Genomic DNA, 25,893 nt, shown 5'->3' with positions numbered 1-25,893 from the left:
TTAGTCTGCATTTCTCTGTACATTTCATGTTGAAAATACCCATTACATGAAATTTCACATGTGGTAAGCTTTCTTTATAGCCTCCTCGATAGTCTCATTGCTTTATAACATATTTAAGTACTCCCCTTGTTTAGAGGGTTGTTATGCTGAGTATTTTGCTCCTTGGGGCTATGTACAGGAGTTATGCCAAGCAGGGACGCCTTGTGTCAGCCTCCTCTAAGGACGTTTGCTGCTAGAGTTTAGATATGCTATTGAGTTGTTGGCCCTCTTTGGGGGCTTGATCAGCGGACCTCAGGTTGAGCTGTTTTAAGTACCCTTAATTGGTTATGTGTTAGTACTAACGGCTCCTTAGAACTCTGCAGATCAGTATCAGGTTGTTGTGCTCTTCAGGAGCCTCCTTGATAACTGGTTCCAAAACTTGGCCAGTACTCCCCTCGGTCGAGAGGGTATCTATATAGAGTTCTCCACTCCTCTAGCTATGTCAGAGCTGTCCTTGTGGTCGAGCTTCTTTAGTACTCGGCTCGTTTGAGAGGGTCGGTTTACAGAGCTCTTCGCTCCCCAGGGCAACAATAGGCCTTCCTGTGGCCTCTTTATTAGCAAGGTAGTATCAGGTTGAAAGATTCTTGTGAGCCTCCCTGATAGACTTGCTTTGGTAGAGCTTGGTAGGTACTACCCTCATTGAGTGTTGGCAGAGTTCTCTATGGCAGAGTTCTTAGCTTCCCCAGAGCTATTTTTACGGGATGAGCATCCCTTTTGGGATGAGCAGTGTCACTCCCCTCACTTGGAGGGTCGTTATGTGAAGTCTTGCTCCCCAAGACGCCTGTCTCTGGAATACGATGTGTTGTGGTTATTTCCATTATGCAATAATGATAGAGACGAAGTGTAGAGATCCTGTTAAACAGACAGGTTGTAGCCTGACAGGGTTAAGATAGAACAAAGTTAGCCTCCCTGGTGGTTCTAGGGGTCGACGTTAGGTCCTCCTGAAAGTGACAGACCAGGATCCCTTTTTTGCCCCTGGTCGTATTTTCTTAAAGGAATATTTCCTAGGATAATGATTGCAAGTCTGCCCTGGGTCAAGTCCTTCCATTTGACCTTGCGAGGTGAATAGTAAGATTGAACTTCCTCATTGAGGCATGTAGCTTGGGCAGTGGCTGTAGTAAGTAATGTCGTCAACAGTGGAATACTGGTATGAACCTTTATGGAATTTAACTCTGGCTTTTCAGGCCATTTGAGTTCATTTTCTTGCGCTTAGTCAGCCAATCTGGCATGTATTCTCCTCAGCGGCGTGGGCATTTGTTCCCCATTAGCGTCCTAGGACGCAGTGCATGTTCCTGTTCGAAAGGGAATGTGTCGGGTTACAAATGTAACCTTGGTTCCCTGAGAAGGGGAATGAGAATGAGACACTGGGCTGCTTGCATGGTCCCTTCAGATGAAGAAGTGGATGACATGTTCTCTAGGCTCCCTTTTTATACCTCACTGTTGCACGTTGGATTCAGTGTCTCGTTACCTTTCTCAGGGAACCAAGGTTACATTTGTAATCCAAGACGTTTTCCATGAAAACATTTTCTTAGCACTTTGTAGCCTACCAAGTGATGCAAGTGAAGCTTTGGACAACAAAACATATCTTAAAAAACAAAACAAACGGTTGTGCTTTAAAATGTAAAATCAGTTAAATTAATTAGAATTTTTGTAATAGCAACAAAAATTAAAGTGAGATCCACAAAAAATTATACATAGGGCAAGAACAATAAATAATCTTATAAATGTTTTAGCCTTTCATATAAAATATCATAATATGTTTTGTCTGTTAGTTGATCATTATAGCATCTATAAAACATAAAGCAGCTTATGTGCACTCACAGGACACATTTAATAGCACGCATATTGATCAAGGTCTGACAACCCTTGGTCAAACCCCCATGGTTTTACTATAGTAAAAGTAGTAGCCAAGGTTTTTTTTTTTAGGTTTTTTTTTTAACTTGCCTCATTTTAAAACACCACCGCATGCCACGTTCATTTTAAAGGGAAATTTCCAAATATCTTTTATTTATTTGTTATAATGCTGTTGTTTTATGTATTCTGTCTTAATCGCTTTGTTAATAAAAGTTGAATACTATGCAGGAGTTTTGTATTTGACTATTTTATTGTTGTTGTGTTTTCATTAAAAATAACAATGAACCAAAAAATAAGCATTCGAAGGTGAAAATCCATAGGTCTTTCATTTACTTGTTACAATGCGGGTATATAATCTCATCCGTCTTATTCGCAAAAATAAATAAAATAAATGTTCAAAGAGTGGAGGAAGATTTTGTCAGACATCAGAAAAATCTAAATAAGCGCTACAGATACTGAATGTCATTAACAAATATCTTTTCTTGATAAATGTGCAGGTGTAAAGAATAACATTGGTGTTATTTCCCCACCGGCACATCCCTACTCGTAATGTTGGCTACAAGTTACAGGTTGATTCTATTTCATAATAACACTAAAGGCTTCTTAAGATAGCACTATTACACTCGGGTTGGAGAGTCAAGAAGGATGTGTTAATTTACTGTAGATTAGGCTACAATATGTCCTTAGTTGGTGACCCAGTGTAATTATAATACAGCATAAAATACAAACACATAAACACACGTAATATGTATGCCTATAGCCAAAACATGACACAAGTTTATTTAAACTTTATTTTTATTACCACCCATATTTTTTCCCTGGACTCCACGCCAGGAGTAACCGCACCCCTACTTCCCGTGGTACTAACTAATTGACAGTATGCTGTTTTGCATACAGAGTTTATATTTAAATCTTTGGAATTTTACTCTAGATCACTTTACAGTGTGATGAAAATAAACTTTTTTTAAAGAGTGTTGTATATCACTCTGTTAGCACCCTTATATCTATGTTGTATAGGCTACTGTAATAGACATCGTCCAGTAAAATTAGGTTTTTGTAAGAAACATGTTGTGAGCAAATGTAGAATTGTTTTTTGAAAACCTATATGTCATCACTTTCTTAATATTCAATCAACACAAATTGCAGTAAGATAGGCTGTCTGATGAAATATGTATCTGACATGGAATTTAGATGTTATGTCATTAAGTGCATTTACATAGCAATTTCAATTGCATACTAAGAGACTATTAAAGGGATACTCCACTTTTTTTGGAAATAGGCTCATTTTACAACTCCCCCAGAGTTAAACAGTTGAGTTTTACCGTTTTCGAATCCATTCAGCCGATCTCCGGGTCTGGCGGTACCACTTTTAGCATAGCTTAGCATAGATAATTGAATCGGACATGACCATTAGCATCTCTCTCAAAAAAATGACCAAAGAGTTTCGATATTTTTCCTATTTAAAACTTGACTCTTCTGTAGTTACATCGTGTACTAAGACCGACGGAAAATGTAAAGTTGCGATTTTCTAGGCTGAACTATACTCTCATTCCTGCGTAATAATCAAGAAACTTTGCTGCCGTACCATGAGTCCAGCAGGCGTAATGATATGACGCAGCGCCTGAAAATAGTCCCCAGCTCAGTAACTTCCAACGTGACCGGGACTAAGTTTGTCTAACCTATTAGACCTATTTTCAGGCGCTGCGTCATATCATTACGCCTGCTGTACTCATAGTACGGCAGCAAAGTTTCTTGATTATTACGCAGGAATGAGAGTATAGTTCCTAGCCATATCAACTTTTCATTTTCCGTCGGTCTTAATACACGATGTAACTACAGAAGAGTCAAGTTTTAAATAGGAAAAATATCGAAACTCTTTGGTCATTTTTTTGAGAGAGATGCTAATGGTCATGTCCGATTCAATGATCTATGCTAAGCTATGCTAAAAGTGGTACCCGGAGATCGGCTGAATGGATTCGAAAACGGTAAAACTCAACTGTTTAACTCTGGGGGAGTTGTAAAATGAGCCTATTTCCAAAAAAAGTGGAGTATCCCTTTAAATGCAACAGTGAAAAATATGAAGTTACATGTAACAATACTTTCAATATGAAAGACCGCCAGTAGGTGGCGGCAAGTCAGCCATAAGCCGATTACATAATTATATAATGAAAATACGATACATTAACTGAGTTACATTGGTCTCAGTTTCTTTAAATTTGGTGGAATTACTGTCGGCCCATCATTATTTCTGACTCACAGTGTTATTTGATTGTTTTGTTGTTGTTGTTGTTTTCAAAGACAAACTCACTTATATTAAACAAAGAAATATTTTTTTTACTAACAAAAGTTAGGCTATCTTGCTCCTTTTCCTCCGCTATCGTCCAGTCAATCATCTCGCTGTCTCACTCTCACGGCTATGATTACAGTTACAGTAAAAAAATTTTTTACCATCATCGGTACCCACCACCATCAGCAGTTTGGCTTTACAATATTCGCAATGACCACACCTTGTCCAAAACTGAGCGTATTGTCTAAAAGAAGTAGCTTTTATCACAGGCTCAGATTTGCTTGACCAATCAGCTGAAAGGGGCGTCTCATGACCGTCTTAAATTTGAAGTCATTTATCCGTTTTTGTCATAGACAGTATATAAACTGGACACAGCGACCCCATTGGATTCAACGGAGACAAGTGAAGTCAATTAGAAGCTCTTACTTCCTGGGGGTCGAGCGTACTGCGCAGACTCAAACTGAGCTTGACGACGTAGATGTGACGTGAGCAACCCGTTTGTCTTCTAGTAGCTGTGCCAAGAGAAATCTAAATCATTCCCTTCCGAAACTTGCAGAGACGGAGAGTGTGAGTAGGAGCGGTCCATGAGCTAGGAGCAGGAGAAACTTTTGCTAAGTATTCTGATTAATTATTTTGTCACTTTGCCTCCACGTCCGCCCGATTGCCCGCGAGCTTCTCCTCCTGTCCATACGGTAATTCTCTACTGTGCGACAGAGAGTCGGGTGGTTATGACGCAATCGTTAGCCTATTTTTAAAAAAATTGCTTCTACGGGGCCATAACGTAAGATACAAGGTAATGGAGCCTTTTATACATTTTCGTGTTTCTTTAGAAATAAATAATGGACAAATGGAGTCTTTAAACGCCTCAGATGTGAAGTTATTCGCTGTCAAAGTGACGCCAAAATGAATGGGAGTCAATGGGATGCTAACAGCAGGTGGGGGTCCGCTAGCCAATGGCGGCGCCCGGGGAAACTTCAAAATAATATGAAACCCTGCCCCCCTGGTTTTTGTACCCTGGAAATCAAGAGTTCTCACGAGAGCACAAGTTGTATTTGGTCAGCGAGTTTACTCTGGTGCAGCTCGGATACAAGGGCATATTTAATGAGCATCATTACTCGATGCTAATCACATCAGGTTATCTGATATAGGCGGGCCAGAGGCGAGCTAAACAGATGACGACAGCGCTGTGACGTCGAAGTCATTAGTAAACATTGCAAGATGGCTATGGATGAACACCAGTTGTTTGAAACGGCTTTGGCCGCTACAATGAATGAGTTAGACATGGGTTTTTATCTAAAACCTATGGTTATCACAATCTAAATGTATGCTATGTATGACCAATGGTAATTTTAATAAAAGCCGAGTCTTAACTCAAACTGTCATAATATTAAAATTTTACCCTATAAAAATGAGGATATTAAATTTTTTTACAGATAGGCCTACTGTTTTTGTTCAATTCAGTCTATACCTCTGCATCCCAACTCAAGCTACTGCTATTGTCAGCCCAAACTACTGTCGAATGTGCATTTCTATCTTAAGAGACAAAACATGTAATATTAATATTGCTGAGTGCACTGCAAACTGTGCCAAAGATAAGTGTCATCTAAGTGAGGCAATACAAACCTCTTTCATGATTTGAAACAATATCACCCGTTAGAACATACAGAAACTAAGAAATGGATTTTTCTATTAAGATATTTATTTTGTTAAGGAAAAAAGACTGAAAAAGTATAAAGAATTCAAAAATGTTTTAAATGTACTACCTTAGATTTGTGAAATGTTCACCTGTTTGGCCATAATGGCCCAGCCCTAAAGCATGAAAACCTTTTATTCTACTGAGGGAAACCAAGAGAAAAGATTGCCAGAACACTACAAATTTAAATTGTAATTTATTATTTTATCTTAAGAAAAAAAAAAAAAAATAGAAGACAGAACCCTGGCTGTCCAAGTGAATGATGCTATGAACATTTTGACAGTGATGTTAACTAAGTTCTGAGTAGGGGTTTACATGACTTCAAATGACCACACTTTACCAAAACAGCATTTTATTAGCAAACACAGAATTGAGGTGTGTGAGTTTCCCCCATCAACCTGAAACAATGAGGTATTACAGTGATTTTTTATATCTTGCAATTTTTGTACATGCAAGCAGAAGACACAGTATTACTATTCAAAAGTGAAACAGTGATTAACAACATGACACAGTGATACACTATCAAAACCAAAACATTAAAGACAGGTATTGCATAGGTTAAAACAAACAGAATGTAATTTGTGAAAAGTTCATTTCAGGTTTTTCTTCCACAAGGATCAAGTTACCTGTAAACAATACAACAGTACAACACGAACTTAAAACAGAAAGCTTATTCCTTCAATTTGCCTCCAAACTGTCACAAATTCCTACTTTGAAAGAGTGACTAGAGAAGAATGACCGAAGAAGAATAAATCCAGGCCAGTAATAAAGAAAACATTACAAAGAATGGATGTTTGGATGTTAAACAAAACAGGATGTTCATTTGTGCAAGTCTTTCACTCAATATACATATACACATGCATTCAGAAAGTATTCAGATCAAGATAAGATCAAGATCAAGCTGAAATATCACATTGACATACTGTATGTATTCAAAACCTTTGCTATGACACTTGCAATTTAGTTCAGGTGCATCCCATTTCTCTGGATCATCTTTGAGATGATTTATTTTAGTATAAGTCAGCAACATGACAAAATGTGAAAAAATAAGGGTTCTGAATCCTTTCTGAATACACTGTATAACCTTTCGGGCAGATGCTCTATTCATACTTTGCAAAAGGTTCAGTGATACAATCATTTGTCATTCAGTAATAAACTTCTCAGAAGTGAGGCTGAAGACCCAAACAAATCTTAAAGAAAAGTGCTTCAATTTTGACTCATGGCTCAAAATATTTAAATAGGGCACTAATGAAATATGGTGTTTCGGTGACATCATTTTCTATGTTCAGCCCACTGTAACAGAGTACAAGAGGATCAGGAAGTCATTGAATCTGCCCTGTCTTATATCTCAGCTTCAATGGCAGTAGTTCACAAGCCTAAACCTACAGGTAATGGAAACATTCTTTGATATAACTCTTTTAATGTGCTTTCACCATTGAAATCTATTGAAATTGAAATCTAAACCAAATTACAGGCATGGCTTGAAATACATAACTGATCCTATACCCATGTTAAGTAATTAAAAAAATAACGCTTGGCTCAGCCAAGACATACTAGCTTACACAATGTGAGGTATATTAAACATTTTCTACTGTTTCAGCATGAATGCTGATACTGGGCATTATAAATGTTAATTATCCCTGAAAATACCTATACTCATTTGGTTTTGTTCCAAAAAAATATTTCTTTAATATGTTCAAGAAATTTTATGATCTGATTAAAAAGAGAATAAATCACATCACAGGAAGACCCAGCTATGATTAGATCAAAGATAACAATGTCAAAGACAACAACAACAACAACAACAACAACAAATAATAATAATGCAAGGATGAATATTTCACAATAAGACCAATAATGTGCTTTAAAAGGGATAGTCCATGCCAAAAATAAATAAATAAATAAAAATACGTTTTTTTGTTAATGTTCGTATGGCTGGAAGTGATGGTTTATATTTTTTATATTTATATTTATATATTTTTCTTACACCTATCGTTTTGCTTCATAAGATTCATCCACTGGAGTCATATGGATTACCATCCCGATATATGTGTGTTCTTTTTGAAGCGTCAACATAATGAAGCTTCTCCGGGCGCCGCCATTGGCTAGCCTGCTGTTAGTATTCCATTGACTCCCTTTTTGAGCGTCAAGATAATTTTTATTTTTGGGTGGACTATCCCTTTAAGATATAGGGTAGTTTCATGCTGACTTTAATAGTAAGATACAAAATTAATAGCCTGTTTGTTTCCTAAGGATGAAAAATTGTCAGAATTTTCCTCAGATGTAGCCTAACCTTTACCCTTAGCAGCAATGTAATGTGAAACAAGCACAGTGATGCTGAAGCAACATGATTTCACTTGAACTGAAGAATAACAGAGGCACTGGGGATTATGTAATTATTACACAATATCCTATTACATGCATTGAAGCTAAATGCAAACTGGGTTCATTTAAATGGTCCTGCTCTTTTTAAGGAATGCAGACCGGGGTTTTGTCTCTATGACCATCCATGTACAAACAAACATGCTAAACAGTCTCAGTTTTACATCGATGGAAATATGCCTAATGTTACATTCGTCGCTTGGTAGTTAGCTATCTGACCAGCCGCGGCTCGTCTGTAAGGGAAGGGGTAAAAATATAGACCTCTATATAAACTGAATCGTAAAATTGTTCAGATTTTTTAATATATTTTTCTAATTTTCAAGACTATTTTATGTCGTAATGTGAGCAGGATATATTAAACTATATTAATTTGAATAATTTTGCCTAATTGATTCATTATTTATAAAAAAGTTGATACTAAGCGAGCCAGCTCTGTAACAGCGCCCCACAATTTACCCAATGTAAATCTGTGTTGAAAAATGGAACTACAGCGCGCTCTAATTGAGAGCCATTGAGGCATTTCCTACCGCGCTTATTTTCACGTTAGCTTACGTAAACCTCGCTCCAGACCGAGACAATATCAGTCAGCTATGTGTATATTAGTCTAGTCTGCATCAGGTCAGTAACTAGTTGGCATGCCTGTTCTTCTCATGTAGAGTAGCGTATTACATTAAAGAAAGGACGTGTGAATAGCCTAGCTGTGTTTGTTTTATGTTTGAGAATAGACATGGCTTTATTGTCCTCACTGGAATTCCTCTACAACTTGTAATATGTTACAACATTCAGAGGCAATACATACTAAAATAGCGTTCTATGTGTGTGTCGTGTGCACTTAAAGCCTGTCAATCAACATTAGAGCGCCCCCCTCAGGCAGAAGAACGCAACTAATGTACTGCGTCTGTTCAGCGATTACAATATAGGCTATACATAGCTTACAACAATTATTATTATTATTTATCATACACTGGCGCTAAAACCCAGAATCTGCCCTACCTAAATTTACGGTTGCGGCTACTGATAGAAATTGAATTTCCCTGTCTCTACCTGACATCAATTAAACCACGACAAAAAGCACAGACCAACAACAAACAATGGTGCTCAGTTTACGACAAAAAAGCACAGACAAATAAAAAACAACGGTGTTCAGTTTACGAATATGTGGTATGCTACATACTTTTTTTCATGGAAGGTCAACCTCAATGTAACGTTATAGCCTACTGCTGGAGAGATTACTATGGTGAAGGCTTGGCTCATGATTATTACTTTGCCAATTCACCAATGGAAGGCTCGTCACATAATTAATATTCTCGAGCCAAGCATCGTCATGGCGGCACGGCTGAATCGCGTACTAAATAAAATGGATCCAACCGTTTTCCCATTCCCTCGGAGGCGAAATTTTAAACCTGTGGCGTCTTACTCTGTAATTATTTCCATTGTTGTTGTCCCAAAATTCACCTCCTCCGACACAGTACCTGATGGCAAACTGCAGTGTTCCCCCAAGCTCCAGAAAGGACGGGGTGATGATTTTGAAGCTAAACTTGTCCGTGTGTCCGTCACAAGAACGGGGGACGTAATACGCCATAATATCCACAAATGTCGTCCAATTATTTAAGGTGTACCTCACATAAACATTTTTCTCGAAAGCCAAATTAAGAACTCGCACGATCCCCGAGATACTGAACTCATCAGCCTGAACACACTCCAGTAAAACATTCACTGCAAGAACTCTGTCCAGGAAGTCCGGCAGGGATCCTGGATTGGTGAAGAGCAGCTCCATAAACACGGACTGGCTTGATGTGTTGGACTTGTCGAAGTTATTCAAGTGGAGAGCTCTGGCTTTTTTGAATTTGTCAATAATGCGGTCTGGAACCTCAGGCATATCCCTGTCATCGAAGTGTTTGATAGAAATCAGGTCCAGTCCCAGAGCGTCAGCGAATCGTACCTTTTTTTGACAGCTTGGGCTCCGTTTTCGTGCGATCTCTAATTTGGCTCTTTCAGCCGGTGTGGGGAGAGACTTGCACCTGCGGCGCAGCGTCGGGCTTAGTGGGGGCTTCAGGAATGACTCTCTTCCTCTCGGCTTTTTATTCACAACGCTGATTTCTAATGGTTCACAGTCTCCATTCATATCCTCCTCTCCCTCCATGTCTTCTTCTCCGTCCTCCAGCGTTTGCTCTGATGGTGCCGAGCTTCCGAACAGCCCAGCCATACAACTGTAGTTTCTGGGCATGCAGTTCTTGGGAGGCAGCATTACCACAGCATCGGTTTCCATAAAATAGTCTGCAAAATCCTTTGAAAATGTTTCAGTTGAGGTCTGATGTTAAGTGTCCTTCTGCATTATAGGCTAAAGAAAGAGTGGAAGCTACGACCGTTGATGGTACTGCGGATACCTGAACCAATCTTAGTGGATGCTGCTGCCGGCTGAAGCCTACTATGGCAAAGCTTAGGTTATGAATATTAATTAGGTCAAATTACGTTTCTTGTTAACCTTCGTCAATCGTGAGGTCAAGAAACGCACCTAATATTCATAAGCCAAATAGGCTTTGTTAATTCGCCAGCTGACTAGCACTCATTATTACCAACGCTGACCTTTCAGCCTATTGTACTAAGCGAAGAAGGGCTCGTTTCTAATTAATATTCATGAGCCCCATCGTCACCACAGTTGAATTCTCTGCCTGTCTGACACACCCCCTCAGCAAAACACAGTCCGTGCGTTCGATCACGTCTCACAGTAGATACAACGCCGCAATAGCACTTCTGAGTAAAATAGACTTTGGTTTTTAAAAACGCTTGGGAAACCTATTCATTTATGAGCCTGTATATCTGCTCTGCGGTATTCATTCTGTAAAGCTAAAAGAGGCATGCGATTATTTATTTTTTTACAACAGTAAAATAATCTAAACATTCTAAATTCCTCAAATGGAAAGCTCATATTACAAAATAATTTACCAAAACTTTAACACAATTGTATAAGCAATAATTTATTTAATTTTAACATAATTTGTTTTTTTAACAAGGCTCCTTCAAGTGCCGACATGCGCACTTGCAAACCGTAGTCTTTTTTTCCACTACGTCATCTTCTCCAACGGTTGTCATGATAACAGGACTCCAAACATCCGTTCACATAGTTACTTAACACAAAATACCATTTTATGCATTTAAACTTTTTTTCTTTTTTTAGGGTCCACTAACAGTAGCTGCTACTAAATTTAAGATTTTAGAGTTGTAAAAACAACGTAAGTTGCCAGTTTAAGTTATTTAGACTACTTGTTGCATGTTTTATTTGAATGACGCATGTTACGTTACGCATGTATTTGCTGTTTCAGTCTTTCCGTAGTTCATTATGGTGGCCTAAATTATTAGGAGAGGTAAGTTAACTCAAGGCTCAAATTATCTTTACAGAAAATGTTGTCGTTGTTGTGTCTTAGACTGTGATTGAAGCTGTCCGGAATGAACATCACCGAAGCCTGTGCATCAGACGAACCTGATGCTGAGAAACAACATGCGACTATTGACCGCGCAAAAGGGAACACAGAGTCTTCGTGCAGACAGTATGTCAATGAGTTGTTGGATCTCAGTGAAGAGGATTATTGCAGGGAGCACAACATGCATTTGTTTCAGAGCCGCACTGGCTGGGAAGACGCTGTGAGTCAAACAAACGCGACAGAAGAATTACACTTATTCTGAGTGCATGCTTTCCCCATGTCTGTCTTTTTACATTGCTGTATTATTTAGGTAACATTAGGCCTACTCGCTGTCCCTTTTTGTATCTGCTATATTTTGTCAGTAATTGTTTACCACATGGGAATTAATTATATAATTCAACTTATTATAAATCTCATATACGATGACAATAATGAAATAAATATTTATTTAGAAAATATGACCAAATTGCATGTGTACTAACATTTAGAACATCACACTGACTAGGAGAGTGTGTTGTTCTAAATGTTACTATGTCATTTGGTAACATTTTCTGTATAAATATTTATTTTATTATTGCCAATCATCAATTGTGTGTTGTGTATCATCTTTACACAACCAAGTTAAGCTGGGTTGCTACAAATTGCTGTGTAAAGACACAATGAGACGAAAAAATAAATTAAAAAATTGGCAAATGTTTTGCGTTCCCACGAGAAACTTTCCGTTCATTCGCAAAATGTTTACGTTCCCCTGAGAAACTTTGCGTTTAATCGCAAAGAACACTAAAGTTTTGCGAGCAACTGCAAACGTTTTTGCGAGCGAATACAAAGGTTTTGCTAGCGAATGCAAAGTTTATCAGGAGAAGCAAACATTTTGCGAGCGAACGCAAAGTTTCTCGGGGAACATTAAATATTCACGAGAGAACGCAAAAGCACTAACTTACTATTTTTCCTCCCATCTCATTTTTTTTTTTTCACCACCATGTCTCCTTTGGGGCTCCGCAGTTGCGAGATTATATCTCACAATTCTGAGAAAAGAAGCCAGAATCGTGGAAAAAAACTGCAAGATAAACTCGCAATTCTGAGAAAAAAGTCAGAATTTCGAGTTTTTATCTCACAATTCTGACTTTATAACATAATTGCAAATTTATAGCTTACTATTCTGACATAATTAGAAAAAGTCATAATTGCAAGATGTAAATTCACAATTGTGAGGAAAAAGTCATAATTGTGAGATAAAAAGTCGCAATTATCTTTTAATTTTTGTTATTCCAAGGCGGAAACAAGCTTCCATTGTACATTTACATTTAGTCATTTAGACTAAATGTACTGGTATGCATTGTATAGGCTACTCATAGTTTCATGTTTACACATTAACTACATAACATTATTTCTGAAATTATACTGTGTGTAAATGCAACTAAGTTCTCTCCGTGCAGCATTGAACAGTCACTGAAAATGCATATTTTGTGTAAAGTATTTGTAAACTTTTTGTGGTATGCATTTCAGATGCAGCTTCATTAGTGTTCCCACATTTTATATATTGCATCTGTTAATAATTTCAGAGTTACAAACTGCATATTTTTTTTAACAGGTTGAAGGTTGGGGGAGATTGCCCCCTTTTGCTGTATTACTTCAACTGCAAAGGAAGGGGAAAAACAAGCAAGACATCATAGCCTCTCACTGTCTCCTCTGTGCAGACCTTAAACTTTCTGATCTGCCCCTTTATTACCCTTCTGGAAATGCTCTGAAAACTGCGCCAACCCTTCAGGATCTTGCAAAGGAAACTCAAAATACCGTTCGTCCCCCTACCTCCTCAGATGAACTATACTCTTTCAGCCTATCTCTGCAAAATATGTCAGGGCCATTAATCAACAAATTGCTTTCTGGAGATGAACAGTGTAAACAAAACAAATTACCATCAGTCTGCCATTACCATACCGAACCATGTCAAATGCTGAAGGAAAAGAGAGTTGCTTATAGCATCAGAAGCGTTAGTGTGTTGCCACCTGTCCGAGAGTTCAGAAACCTAAGGAGCAACAGTGTTTTTAAAAGAGAACAATCAACAGACTGGCACCAAGCAGAAGTCACCAAGGCCATGATGCCCAAGGCCACCGATGCCGTCACCGCTGGTGCCACAGGAAATGTCGTTGAGGTCCTCACAAACTTTATCCCAGGAGAGAACAGCTACAGGTTTAAGGGATCTCCCAACACAAGACATTGTCTATCCCAGGACAGCACTCAAATGCTACCAACTTTTAACATCACTTTTCAAAATAAGTATGAATTACCTTCCAGCACAGTGGGCCGAAACCTCAGGCAGGAAGAGCTGACAAGGCCTTCCACCAGAAACAACACCAGTTATAGATTGTATTCTGGCCACAAAACAAGAGATCTGAAAAGACCTGAAGCTCATCGACTAATGCTGATTGGAACTAGAGTTCGCATGCCTGTGTGAATATTACTAATGGAGTACAGGTAAATAGGTGTTGTAATTCCTTTTTTATAAACAGCATAAGACTGTACTATATGTGTGCTAAATGAAGATGTTATGCAACATAAAGAGATTTTCAAGTATGCCTGTTCTTTTTTTTTTTTTTTTGAGACTGCAGGACACTTTTACTCAGAACCATGCCAAAAAATGTATCTAATTAACAGCTTAATACAGGTGTGCAAACTAGTGAAGTCTCTTCTGTCCTTATACAGCTTGAATAGTACTTTATATCCTGTGCCATTTGTATGTAGCTTTGAATAATAAGATTCCATGACAACTGGGAAATTTGTCCTATAAATCTGTGACCAGCTGTATGTGCCAAAATTACTTGATTTACAACAGAATCATTTGTTGACACTAATATTTGCTCTTGACAATAATAGAGAATAAAAGAAAATAATAAATCACATTATGGTATTAGTGTAATATAAACAACAGCATTATGCTTGATTTGATTAATGGCCAAAAACATATTCTCTGCAGTTTATTTAGCGGTTTCATGTGCATCAGCATAGCCTAAACAACAGAACATAGCCATAAAGTACAAATGACCAGCCTTCAAAGAACAAAAATAATCATTATATCATTATTAATATACATAATTATAAATAATGTCTTATACCAAGTTAAGTTAGAAACATGTTGATAATGACAAAACACAAAAAGCAACAAAAAAGCTATTCTTGGCACAAAAGAAATGCATGCACTCTACAGAGAAACACGAGCTTAGCTGATTCTTTCAAGTTTTCTATAGGAAGTTTTTACTATGACATCATTGCCTAAACAAAATTAACACATATTCATTTGCAGTATTTATTCCAAGATCTAAATAACATTTTAATGAATGTAGTGGTTGAATATGAGAGTCTCTAATGTTTGGCATGAAAATACTAAAGCTCTTTTGCAGTTACAATGTTTAGAAGCAGCCAATGTAACGTCATAAGGGAAACAGACACTGCGTCACATTCTACTTGTGGAATTTCCAAATATATACATTAAGTGTGTGTGTGCGCGCATACACATACACACACATAGAAAATAAAGCTATGGTTGGCTTTCAGTGTAGTAAGGCCAAGGAGTAGAGAATGAGCTAGTGATTTTACACCACACTTAGAGATGAAACATTCAAAATAACCAAAACCAAATAAATATACACATATAAATCTCTTACGAAATGAAGAAAATAAAAACTCAAACAAAGGACAGCAATTTTGACAACAAAAGTTAAGCAGCACTGTGAATTCAGTATCTCCATCAAAAGCATATTAACACTTAAATTAAGGCATCAACAAAAAGGTTTATACAGCAAGTTTAAACTGGTATTTGAAATCATTAGAACATATCCCATCAAAATTGATGCATGCTTTTAACGAAATATTAAAGGTTTTGTTTTACTGTAAACTTTCGCGGTTTGCTTATTTGAATCTACTCACAGTACAGAATGCCAATCACAGTAAACAAGAGCAATGTCCCAGCTCCTCTTTTTAAGGAAACGTGACATCTGAAACATGCATAATATGCAAATTCATCTGATTTAGGATGTAAAGATTAAAATTAATATGCCATAACAGTCAGAAAGAAATATGTACATTAATTCTGTCATGAATCAAAACCCAAATTTACTCACAGTGACTAGTAGATGGGTCTAGAGCATTGCACTAATAAATGTAACATAAGTTGTTATACATCAGAAAGCAAACAAACAGCCCAAGGTTTAGAAGAAAAAAAGAAAAAAACTTATAAAGACAATAATACTCTTAAGTCATCTAAACATCAGACTGGAAAGTATACCTACGAGACTAGACATTTTACATGTGAAGGAATGTTTATAATTTCTGATTTCTTGACTTGTTTCACACACACACACCCACGAACATCAGTACCAACTTACTACACATCCCCACGAGAGGCTCGGACCTGATCTACTGCAACAAACAAAATACTTTTAAGACTACCGTACCGATATATTTTGAACACTGATAATGAGGTAATAAAGTGCTGTAAAGGTATACTCATACATCCTTAGATTTGGGCAGATATGCAATACCTTATTGTTGAATTATGTCTAAGATTCTACAAGTATTCATACAAATATTATCTGACAGACTGATTTTAAGGGACTGTTTTTAAGTTCTGCCACCCTTGCTGAGGGAGATACTAGGAATGACTCCATTATGTAAACTAAACCAATCAAATCACATTTTGGCTTTCTCATTGTGTCGAAACAATGAGATGAGCTCCTCGCACGTTTGGGTTTCCACCGAGCTAAAGTGAGACTCCATGTTCCAGGCCAAGTCTGCTGAAAGAAAGTCATCGACTGCTGTCTGGGTCTCATTGCTAGTGTGGAAGAGGTGGCCAAGGCTGTGAAAGGAACTGGAGATGGTCTGAGTTTCAGCACTGCTGAGCCTCACCTGCCCATCATGGGAGCAAGGCAGAGAAAGCGGGGCAGGCCTGATATCAGTCTGTGTTTCTGTGTCCGAGGACTCTGTGCTCATGCTGAAACTAGACTGTCTGAGGATACTCCCAAGGGGCATGTGCCCACTCGTTTCTAGCAGGAAGTTGAGGTCTGTCTGGGTCTGGGTGTCAAACATCTCCAGCTCCAGGTCATTTGGTTGCACCCTTGTTCCAGCGTCACTGTTGTGCCCATTACCAAGGTTGTCAAAGAGCAGGAAGTCAGTCTGTGTCTCAATGTCCAGGAGTTCCAAAGTTGTCTCTGTGTTCAGACTGTTCAAGCCACTTTCTTCTGTCTGAGTCTGAATGTGTGTTGCATTAAGGAACTCCTCAAAGTCAAAGTCAATACTAGTGTGATGCGGTTCATGCGCAGCTAAACCTGAACCACAGCCCGAAGCTGCCCCAGTTATGGTGTCAGATAGTATATTCTCAAGGTCACGAAAGAGTATCATGGTCTGAGTCTGGTTGTCTGCAACTGTGTTTTGGTGCAAAATGTCAGTCTGGGCCCCAAAACACATGGATGCAGCAGCCTTGTCCTCAAAAAGCCCTGCTCCAGTGCTGGTTAGATGATCTTCTAAACCACTGGTTCTAAAAGTCGCATCAGCCGTTGCAGTTTGAGTGGATACACTGAGTGTATCAGTATCAAAAAGATTTGTGCACATCGCTTGGTCCATCTGGCTTTCATGCATTGGAGCTACAGAACAGCTTGTTTGTGTTTCTCGGGTCACATTAAAGGACGAGAAACCGAAAACATCTGTCTGTGCCCCAATGGAAAAAGTGGCTTTGAGTCGTGAGGGTAGTGTCTGGGTTTGCACACTAATAGGCAGCTGAATCTGAGCGCTTACACTGATGTCTGTCTGAGAGCAAGAGGATACTGAGGCCTCACAGCAGGGGGAAACAGTCGCTGGTCCAGCATCCATCCCTTTGTTGAGGTATGAGATGTCAGTTTGAATGTTTGTTGAAGTGCTTTTGTTGTTTGGATATCCCAAAGAGACTTGACTCTCAAGATTGACCTGTACTCCTGTGCTAAAAGTTTCTGGGCCTGATGTAGGTACAGGAAAGGTCTCTTTGAAAGTCTTGTTGTTCAGATCAGGCACGACTGTGCCGGCCGACGGTGACAAAATATGCACAGTGTTTACGGACCCTTGTGCATCCACAGACAAGACCAACAACCTCAAGGCACTACTCTCTGCAGAGGGGAGGAGAACAGGCAGGTGGGTGAACTGCATAACAGGAACGTTGACTATGGCCAATTTGGGCTTCGGGAGAAGGAGCTTCTGAATGTTTCCAGGTTGGTTAGAGTTGTGTTGTGCTCTGTCTGGGGCTTCAGAGACTAGTATGGTTGAAAATGCTCCTTCACTGAGCTTTTTCTTAGAGTCTTGAATTTCATTTATTTGTTCATCAGGCATACCATTTGCTGTACTGTTTGACAATCTTTCCATCTTCCTCTTTTTTACTGGTGGATACCTAGAAGACAAACACTCCGAGCATTTTAATAAGACACAGTATGATTAACAATCTTAAACTAGGACATAAGATATTAATAAAAGATAATGTCCTAGATGAGGTCAGACATGATATCTACTAGAAAGAAGATTATTATCATGATTTAAGCAAGCCACGGGGGAAATCATACCATCTTTTTCATGTTTTCCCCATTACAAAATACACCAGCACTAAAACACAGTTTTAATTCTTAGCCAGATAAACGGAGTACCTGTGCTCCTTGGGAACCTCGTGGCCTGTTCTGTAGACATGGGACAGCAGTGCTGCTCTACTGGCATAAGGACAACCACAAGTACAGCTGTATGTCCTCCCACAATCCTCAGCATGTCTCCGCAGGTCCCACTCAGTGCTGTAGCCATTACTGCACTTCAAACACTTGTGCTTCTTTTCTGCATGCATCTTCATGAAGTGCTATGCCATTAGTAGGATTAGAAAAATTTTTAGTTAGCAGTTGTTTTCCTAGCAGGACATAAAATATAGATCAAGTTACAGCAGTGGTTCCCAAACTTTTTGGCATACCCCCTGAGGCACTTCACATCCCTCTGTGTACCCCCTCTCTTCCACTTAAACTGCAGTCACACCTTTACCATTAAGGGACAATATTTCCCCCCTTAAATTAATTCTAAGGTGCATTTCATGGAAGTGGTTTGGGTTTCTTAAAACCAATGAAGTGCAGATTAAGGGCCAGTTCACACAGAATAAGTTATTATTAGGGAAGCAAAGAAAAGAAAATTCTGGGCCAAAACCCCAAATTGCGGATGGATTTGGCTGGAAACCGAAAAAAATAAAAAAATTAATTAATCATAAAAATGAAAAATAATCACAATTATTTAATAATCAGCGCTCAAATAGTTCAAATTGAGTTGTACAAACATTTTAATTGCACATAAAGCGTTTTTATATCATTTTTTTTATTGGTTGTACCTCTTCAAATATTGGAGATTTTTTCTGCAAACATTGATTGGCAGAAAAAGCATGTTTCAGTTAAAAGTTTACGTTATGTTATTTTATTTTTGTTAACATATATTCTAAAATTGAATAAATGAGTTATTGTCGAGATATTTAAGCTGGCAGCATTATCACATTATATATTGAATTTGTGATAAATATCAATATCGATCAATATAGGAGAAAAAACATTGTGATCTTATTTTTGACATATCTCCCAGCCCTAACTTAAGGAACAGTGAGGAAAACATAATAGAATGAAACATGCATATAACAATGGCAAGTACCTGTTTAACAAGCGAAAACTGAGAAAAGGGCCTGTGTGGTCCTCTTGGGCAGCCTTCAATTGGGCAACAGTAGAGCTTTTGTGAATCCTTAATGTCCTTTCTTACTGTAGGGTTGACCAGACCCTCCTGAAATCAAAAGAAACAGTGAGAAATTACTTTAAAAGATGACAAAGAAACAACAAGGATATTGCTTCTTGTGTCAGTGGCAAAAAAAGTCTCGGTTACATATGTAACCTTGGTTCTCTACTGTCATAGGTGTCAACGTCATACTGTCTGTCAATGCTGCACTAGTTGCTGACGCTATGGAAATATGAGATACACACGTCGAAAAGCCATTGCATTCACCCTGAAGAGAATAATCTACACAATGTAGGCCACCAAACACAATGAAATCCAAAGCATGGAGAAAAAAAAAGGCACAAACAGATAAACAGTCTACCTGAAGAAGAAAAATCCAAGTTGTGTTGCCGCAAGCATGTTATTTTTTACCATTTAATTTATTTAGCCTATTGTTTAATTGCAGTTACAATGGTTTTATAGTGTAATATGACTTATTTATCATGCATAATGCACACAGTCCTGGCTCCGCACATCGGATGACTGCGTTTCATTTACATGTTGAATTAGGCTACCCTGCGATTATGAATTGTATTTTTAATTGTGATAGTTCTGTTACATATGGAGGACGAAAGCTGTAAAATCCATAAATAAATAAATACGCAAATTAATTAATACATAAATAAGACAAGTCCACAAAAATATTAATAAATACATTTTTTTTTACAAATAAATACATAATTACCTAAATCCACATACTCCTCCTAACTAAATACATATATAAATAATTAAATGTGTGAGGAGATAAATAATAAAATAAATAAAACGAATTTTGGGGTAAACAAAATATGTTAAAGGAAATGCTATACTGAAAGTTGACTTCATAATGTGATTATGCAAAGGAGTTCTGGAAAGAAGTAGCCTGGCTTATTTTCTCTGCTTTCAACAAACTTTTTATTTTTGAAATAAAGAATGTACTGTTTTTTTATTTGTGACTCCGGGTCAAAAGAGATAGACGACAGATTAAAACTTCTAACTCTATATGGCCAGTTTCATCTCCATAAATGTAAAGTCACTGATTCTAAGTCTCTTTGTTAATCAGCTAACAAGAAAGCCACTAAAACTGCTCCGTTGTTACATTTTTTTTTTTTTAAATGGTTTCATTATGTTACCTCCTGATTTTCTGAAGATGACAAAAAAATTTTTTTGTTGTTTCATGTTATCTATTTATATTTATTTTGAATCATGTATTGTATGTTTAATTTCTATTGCTTTAAATGTTTTATGAATAATTTTTTTTGTAGACTATCTCTTACTGTATCTTGTTTGAAAATGTACTTTATTGCCTTGCTCTACCTCGAGTTCCTTATCCTATTTTTTTGGTGTGTGATACATGTGTCCCCTGTGATCTTTGTTCAATTAAAAAAAATAAAATAATAATAATAACAATATTAAATGAACTAATAATGTACTGCACAATACAGAATTCATTAATCTTTGTTCATTTTAATTCCAACATTTACTAATAGCCTACTACATTATTAAAATCTTGTTAACATTAGCTAATGCACTGTGAACTAACATGAACAAACAATGAATTACTGTATTTTTATTAACTAACGTTAACAAAGATGAACAAATACAGTGAAAAATGTATTGCTTATGGTTTGTTCATGTTAGTTAATACATCAATGTTAACTAATGAACCTTATTGTAAAGTGTTCCCATTGACATTGAGTGTAGAATACAAAACTAGTGAATGTTATATTAGCTAGCTTTGTGTTTAAAGTAAAATAAAACATTTGATTGTCATTGAATTCGGGAAAAATCAGAAAGAGATACTATAAAGACAGAGCATATTATATATCTAAATGTGTCTATCTTCAGAGCACACTTTCACATTCACTATCCAACAGAGTTTAGCTCCAATCCTGATCAAAATCTCCTGCTGTCTGTATCTTTCGAGTTATCCTGAAGACTCGGATGTATTTGATTAGGATTAGACTAAACTCTACAGGAAAAAGTAGATGTCGAGGGCCAGAGTTGCCCAGCCCTGATCTAAACATTGCACAGGCAGACCTAACAGCATGATGACAGATAAAATGTAAATACATCAAATTATGTAAGAGAATACTAAAGTTGTATTAATCCTGTATTCTGCTCTCCTAAACTAAAACATTTAAGTTAACTTACTGGTGGTGCACAACACTTATCCTAATAGTAACAATACAGTAGGCCTAATTCAAATACTATTAATTTGAGTTCACGCACGAAAGACAATTAACGTTACAATAAACAGGCTAAGGTGAAAAGACATAAAAACTTCAAATAGCAAATGTATCATGGTGTTGTACCTTGACTCTGTGGGACTTGACCAGATGCATGTTGAGTGCTGGAGTGTTAGGCAGAATCTTCCCGCATCCTTCCACCGTACAGAGGATGTTGGTCCGCACTTCTTTGGTGAGCTCTGTTATGGAGGGTTTGATAATCTCTCCGTCTTGTAAAGGCAGCTTCTCGCTGCATTTTTGTCTTTTGTGACGGCTATCATTATTGACTGTTGAAGCAGCCATGATTAAACAATCTACAACAAGACACATTCACTTCCAGGACATGTCGCATAGCAACCAACTCACCACAGATAGTCCCCGCACATTCACTTCCGGATGACGCACACGCCCACATGCAGCTCAATGTTAACCGCTGGGTGTACATTAACTGTACTTTCTCTATAAATTAAGCAACTGTTTACAAACAAACGCTCTGCGACTGCATTTCCGGGTCCTTTTTGCACCCAGCAAATAACTGCGACGTCGTTTGTCGGGTAAAACATCAGGAGACCAGCTGCTCTATTAAAACGAGAAGGGTCTGGCTGCAGACTTGTCATGTAACCTCTGGGCTGGGATCCGTGTTTTAAAAAAAAAGTCTATTCTGCTCACCAAAGCTGTATTTATTTGATAAAAAATAAATAAAAAAATAAACATTAATATTGTGAAATATTATTACAATTTAAAACAGCTGTTTTCTACACACACACACATATATATATATATATATATATATAACATTTTACTATATATAGGCTATATATAGTAAAATGTTATTTATTTCTGTGATCAAAGCTGAATTTTCAGCATCATTACTCCAGTCTTCAGTGTCACGATTCTTCTGAAATCATTCTAGTATGATGATTTAGTGCTCTAGAAACATTTCTCATTATTATCAATGTTGAAAACAGTTATTTAAATTTTTTATTTCAGGATTCTTTGATGAATAGAAAGTTCAAAAGAACAGCATTTATCTGAAATAGAAAGCTTTTGTAACATTAAAACAAAAGTTTGGGGTCAGTAAGAATTAAAATTTTATTTTTGGGGGTATGAAATCGTCAAATCAAGTCAAGTCACCTTTATTTATATAGCGCTTTTTACAATCCAGATTGTTTCAAAGCAGCTTTACAGAGATAACAGGAAAATAATGCAACAAAGTTTGTTTCCAGAAGAAAATAGCGTCACAGTCCAGCTTATGTAAGTTCAGTGATGTTTCATTTTTGTTGATACATAGCTGTTCTGGGGAAAACCGTGATGTCATCGTCCAGCTCAGTTCAGTTATCATATAATGGTATCAATGCAGGTAGATCAATAATATTGTTGAATATTAAATTAAATGTCCCCAACTAAGCAAGCCAAAAGCCAATGGTGACAAAGGCAAAAAAAGGTGACAGTGGCATGGAACCAAAACTCCATCAGGTGACAGAATGGAGAAAAAAAACTTGGGAGAAACCAGGCTCAGTTGGAGGGCCAGTTCTCCTCTGGCCAACGAACGAACAGTGTATGATTATGATTCAGGCAGCATTATAGGTCAGAAGTCAGATTGGATTGGATTGGAACGTTCAGAATATTTTTCCAGTTTCACCTGGTTGAAGATTGACACGCTGGAATGGAGATGGGTTTGTTGAGGATCAGTGCCGATGGCTGTAGTGTCGATGAGGCCTTCACAGGGGAGAGTCTAGTTGACACAATCTCTGCTGACACTTCAGGGATGCGTTGTGGTCGTGTCCAGTAGGCGCAGGTCCTCCATCTGATCTGGATCCGCCCGACTATGGTAACCTCTGGATAAACAGAGAGTCTAATATTAGCTTAGATGCCATTCTTCTGTAACATCGGGTACATTGGGTGTTATAGGAAGTGTTCTCAGTTCCAGCTGACCTAATGAATAAGCTATTCATTTAACGCGTTCACACTTACAAATAATCGGATAGAGTAAAGAGTATGCATATTTGGCGTGCTGTCTGAAGGGCTCCGAGCTCTGTATTTTGGCCCGAACCCAGAGTACCCTGTACCCCCGTATCCCTGGCTGTGATAGGAAGTAGTGAGTTGTCGGGGTGGCGGAGGGATGCAGAAAGCTGAGGAACATAGGTGACGATATATATATATATACAGTAGGCCTCCTCTCGTGCTGATTGGATAGATCATTTGAACATGTTCCTCCCAAACTTTGTTAATAAAACATAATTTAATTTTATACATAATGTCATCATTTAATTTGATACATTTGCATCTCCTGCACTGCATCAAGCCGCATGTATAGCTGTCACCAATTGTATGTGTGTAAGGCTCCGATAAAATGTTAAAGCAGTGGTATAATGCCCCCTTTCACAAGATGTAAAATAAGTCTCTGATGTCCCCAGAGTGTGTATGTGAAGTTTTAACTCAAATTTTTTTTTACAGCAGGTTAACGAGGTCACACTTACATACAATTAGAGGGAGTCAATTTTAATGCGTATTTGGCGTGCTGTCCGGGGGGAGGGCTCCGAGCTCGGAGTTCGGTCCGAACCCAGAGTACTCCCCCCGTATATAAATGGTTAGGACTAGAAGTGTGGAGAAGGGGTGGTGGAGGGATGCTGCTAAACTGTCAACAAATTGAGGTGAGACTGCTGAATAATATATACAACTCTTATCGTTGATTGCTGAGTGCTCTCCACTCGTGTTAATTATCTGAATGTGCTCCTCCCGAACTTTTTTAAAATAAAAACATCATTTAAAATTGTCCCTTTTTGAGAGTGAGCAAAAACGTGTCATTTTGTGTGTGTGTCCCTTTAAATGCAAATGAGCTGCTGCTTCCAGCACAGAGGACGGAGCTTCAAGAGCTGGTGTGTGTGTGTGTGTGTGTGTGTGTCAGTGATGCGCGGGTCAATGTATAAACAACCCGCACCCGACCGACGTTTTCAACTAACCCGCCCCCAACTCGGACCGCAAAAAAAAAAAGAAGAAAATATTGTACCCGACCCGCTTCCTGACCCGCATTTTTTAAAAGTAGTAAATGCATAGCAAGAAGTACACATGACAAAACCAGCACTTTGGTCATCATCTTTCATTATTTCGGCAAATGTCTCCCACATTTTGCTCTTTCTGTTTTTTGTATTTGCGGAGCTTCCACTCCCCAGTCTTCACCTTTTCTCTTGCCGCCTCCATCTCTACCTGCAGACTGAGCTCGTGCCTTCGCGCCAGTTATTCAGCCAATAAAGTGTAGCAGGCCTATGTATTTCATAGAAAATTGCATGTGAGCGGAGTGGAGCGGGAGCGAGAGGGCGGATCTTGGACAGAGCGCAGAGCGGCATTTTTAAAAGGATGGAGCGTCGCCCTATTTCCCGCTCCAATTTCGCTCCGCGCACACCACGATTCTGAAGCATGCTCAGCCTGACTCAGTTGATGACTGCAAGATGGATTCTATTTTCAGTCAAAACTCGGCTCAATAATGGAGTTCAAAAAGTAGGCTACTTCAAAAAGGAAAATAAGAAGTCATACAGGTAGGCTACACTATAATATAAAACTAACTATAATGTGGTAGAAGAAAACGAATGTGGAGACATCGTTTCAGTCAGTAAAGATTCATTTTGGAATCTAAAAAGACACATCTCTCGAAAACATGCAGTGTGCTATCTGAACACGCTGGAAAGAAAGCAAAAGGTTAGCAAATTGAACAGGCCTACGGTAACTTGTAACAAAGTGTAAATTAAATATAGCGTAATATTCAAACAATTGATACAAGCCCATTTCAATTTTAATCCTGCGCGCTGCGCAAAAGTTCAGTTATAAGAATGTTGGCCTAATAGTTAATTTAGCCAACTTTTAAAACGTTTATGTATATTTTTTTATATTTTTGTTTATATAAATTTTATTTATATTATTAGGCCCATTTATTCGTTTTAACTTACAGCAGTTTATGTGTACAATGGATATAAGCCCATTTAAATTGTAATCGTGCGCGTTGCGCAAAAGTTAACTTATCAAAATTCTGGCCTAATAGTAAATTTACTTAAAAAAAATGTATGTAGGCTATATTTTTGTTTATATAATTGTTATTTATATTATTAGGCCCATTTATTCGTTAAATTTTACAGGACTTTGTGTAGGCTATATTCCTTATAGCCTAGGCCTAATTTGAAATAAAACATTTCTATTTGAAAAATGTTGTTGTTG

The 25,893-nt window shown here is 37.8% G+C and overlaps 3 protein-coding genes across 4 annotated transcripts; 1 reads left to right on the top strand and 2 right to left on the bottom strand.

Moving 5' to 3' along the window:
* Positions 1–6,052: 6,052 nt before the first annotated feature.
* LOC309507498 (protein phosphatase 1 regulatory subunit 3E) lies at positions 6,053–10,677 on the bottom strand. Its single transcript, XM_082181691.1, has one exon. It carries the CDS (start codon positions 10,522–10,524, stop codon positions 9,604–9,606), a length of 921 nt encoding a protein of 306 aa, XP_082037817.1. The 5' UTR covers positions 10,525–10,677; the 3' UTR covers positions 6,053–9,603.
* A 655-nt stretch (positions 10,678–11,332) lies between these two features.
* Positions 11,333–14,251, top strand: cUnh16orf46 (chromosome Un C16orf46 homolog). 2 transcript variants are annotated; one of them, XM_082181686.1, is made up of 3 exons: positions 11,333–11,488; positions 11,681–11,897; positions 13,269–14,251. In XM_082181686.1, exons 2-3 carry the CDS (start codon positions 11,703–11,705, stop codon positions 14,130–14,132), a joined length of 1,059 nt encoding a protein of 352 aa, XP_082037812.1. In that variant the 5' UTR covers positions 11,333–11,488; positions 11,681–11,702; the 3' UTR covers positions 14,133–14,251. The 2 variants fall into 2 exon arrangements, with proteins under 2 accessions (XP_082037812.1, XP_082037813.1); XM_082181687.1 differs by lacking the exon at positions 11,333–11,488 and having other exon boundaries at positions 11,499–11,897.
* Positions 14,252–14,572: 321 nt separating this feature from the next.
* atmin (ATM interactor) lies at positions 14,573–22,083 on the bottom strand. The gene is made up of 4 exons (XM_082181685.1): positions 21,772–22,083; positions 19,361–19,486; positions 18,337–18,536; positions 14,573–18,086 (listed from the first exon to the last, which is right to left on the bottom strand). The coding sequence occupies exons 1-4, from the start codon at positions 22,012–22,014 to the stop codon at positions 16,364–16,366; spliced, it is 2,292 nt and encodes a 763-aa protein (XP_082037811.1). The 5' UTR covers positions 22,015–22,083; the 3' UTR covers positions 14,573–16,363.
* Between the last annotated feature and the right edge of the window lie 3,810 nt (positions 22,084–25,893).

This window comes from Leuciscus leuciscus, assembly GCF_965113295.1.
Source record: "Leuciscus leuciscus genome assembly, chromosome: 10".
Classification (NCBI taxonomy): domain Eukaryota; kingdom Metazoa; phylum Chordata; class Actinopteri; order Cypriniformes; family Leuciscidae; genus Leuciscus; species Leuciscus leuciscus.
Note: the sequence above shows the minus strand (reverse complement) of the source record. Positions and strands in the feature narration are given on the sequence as shown.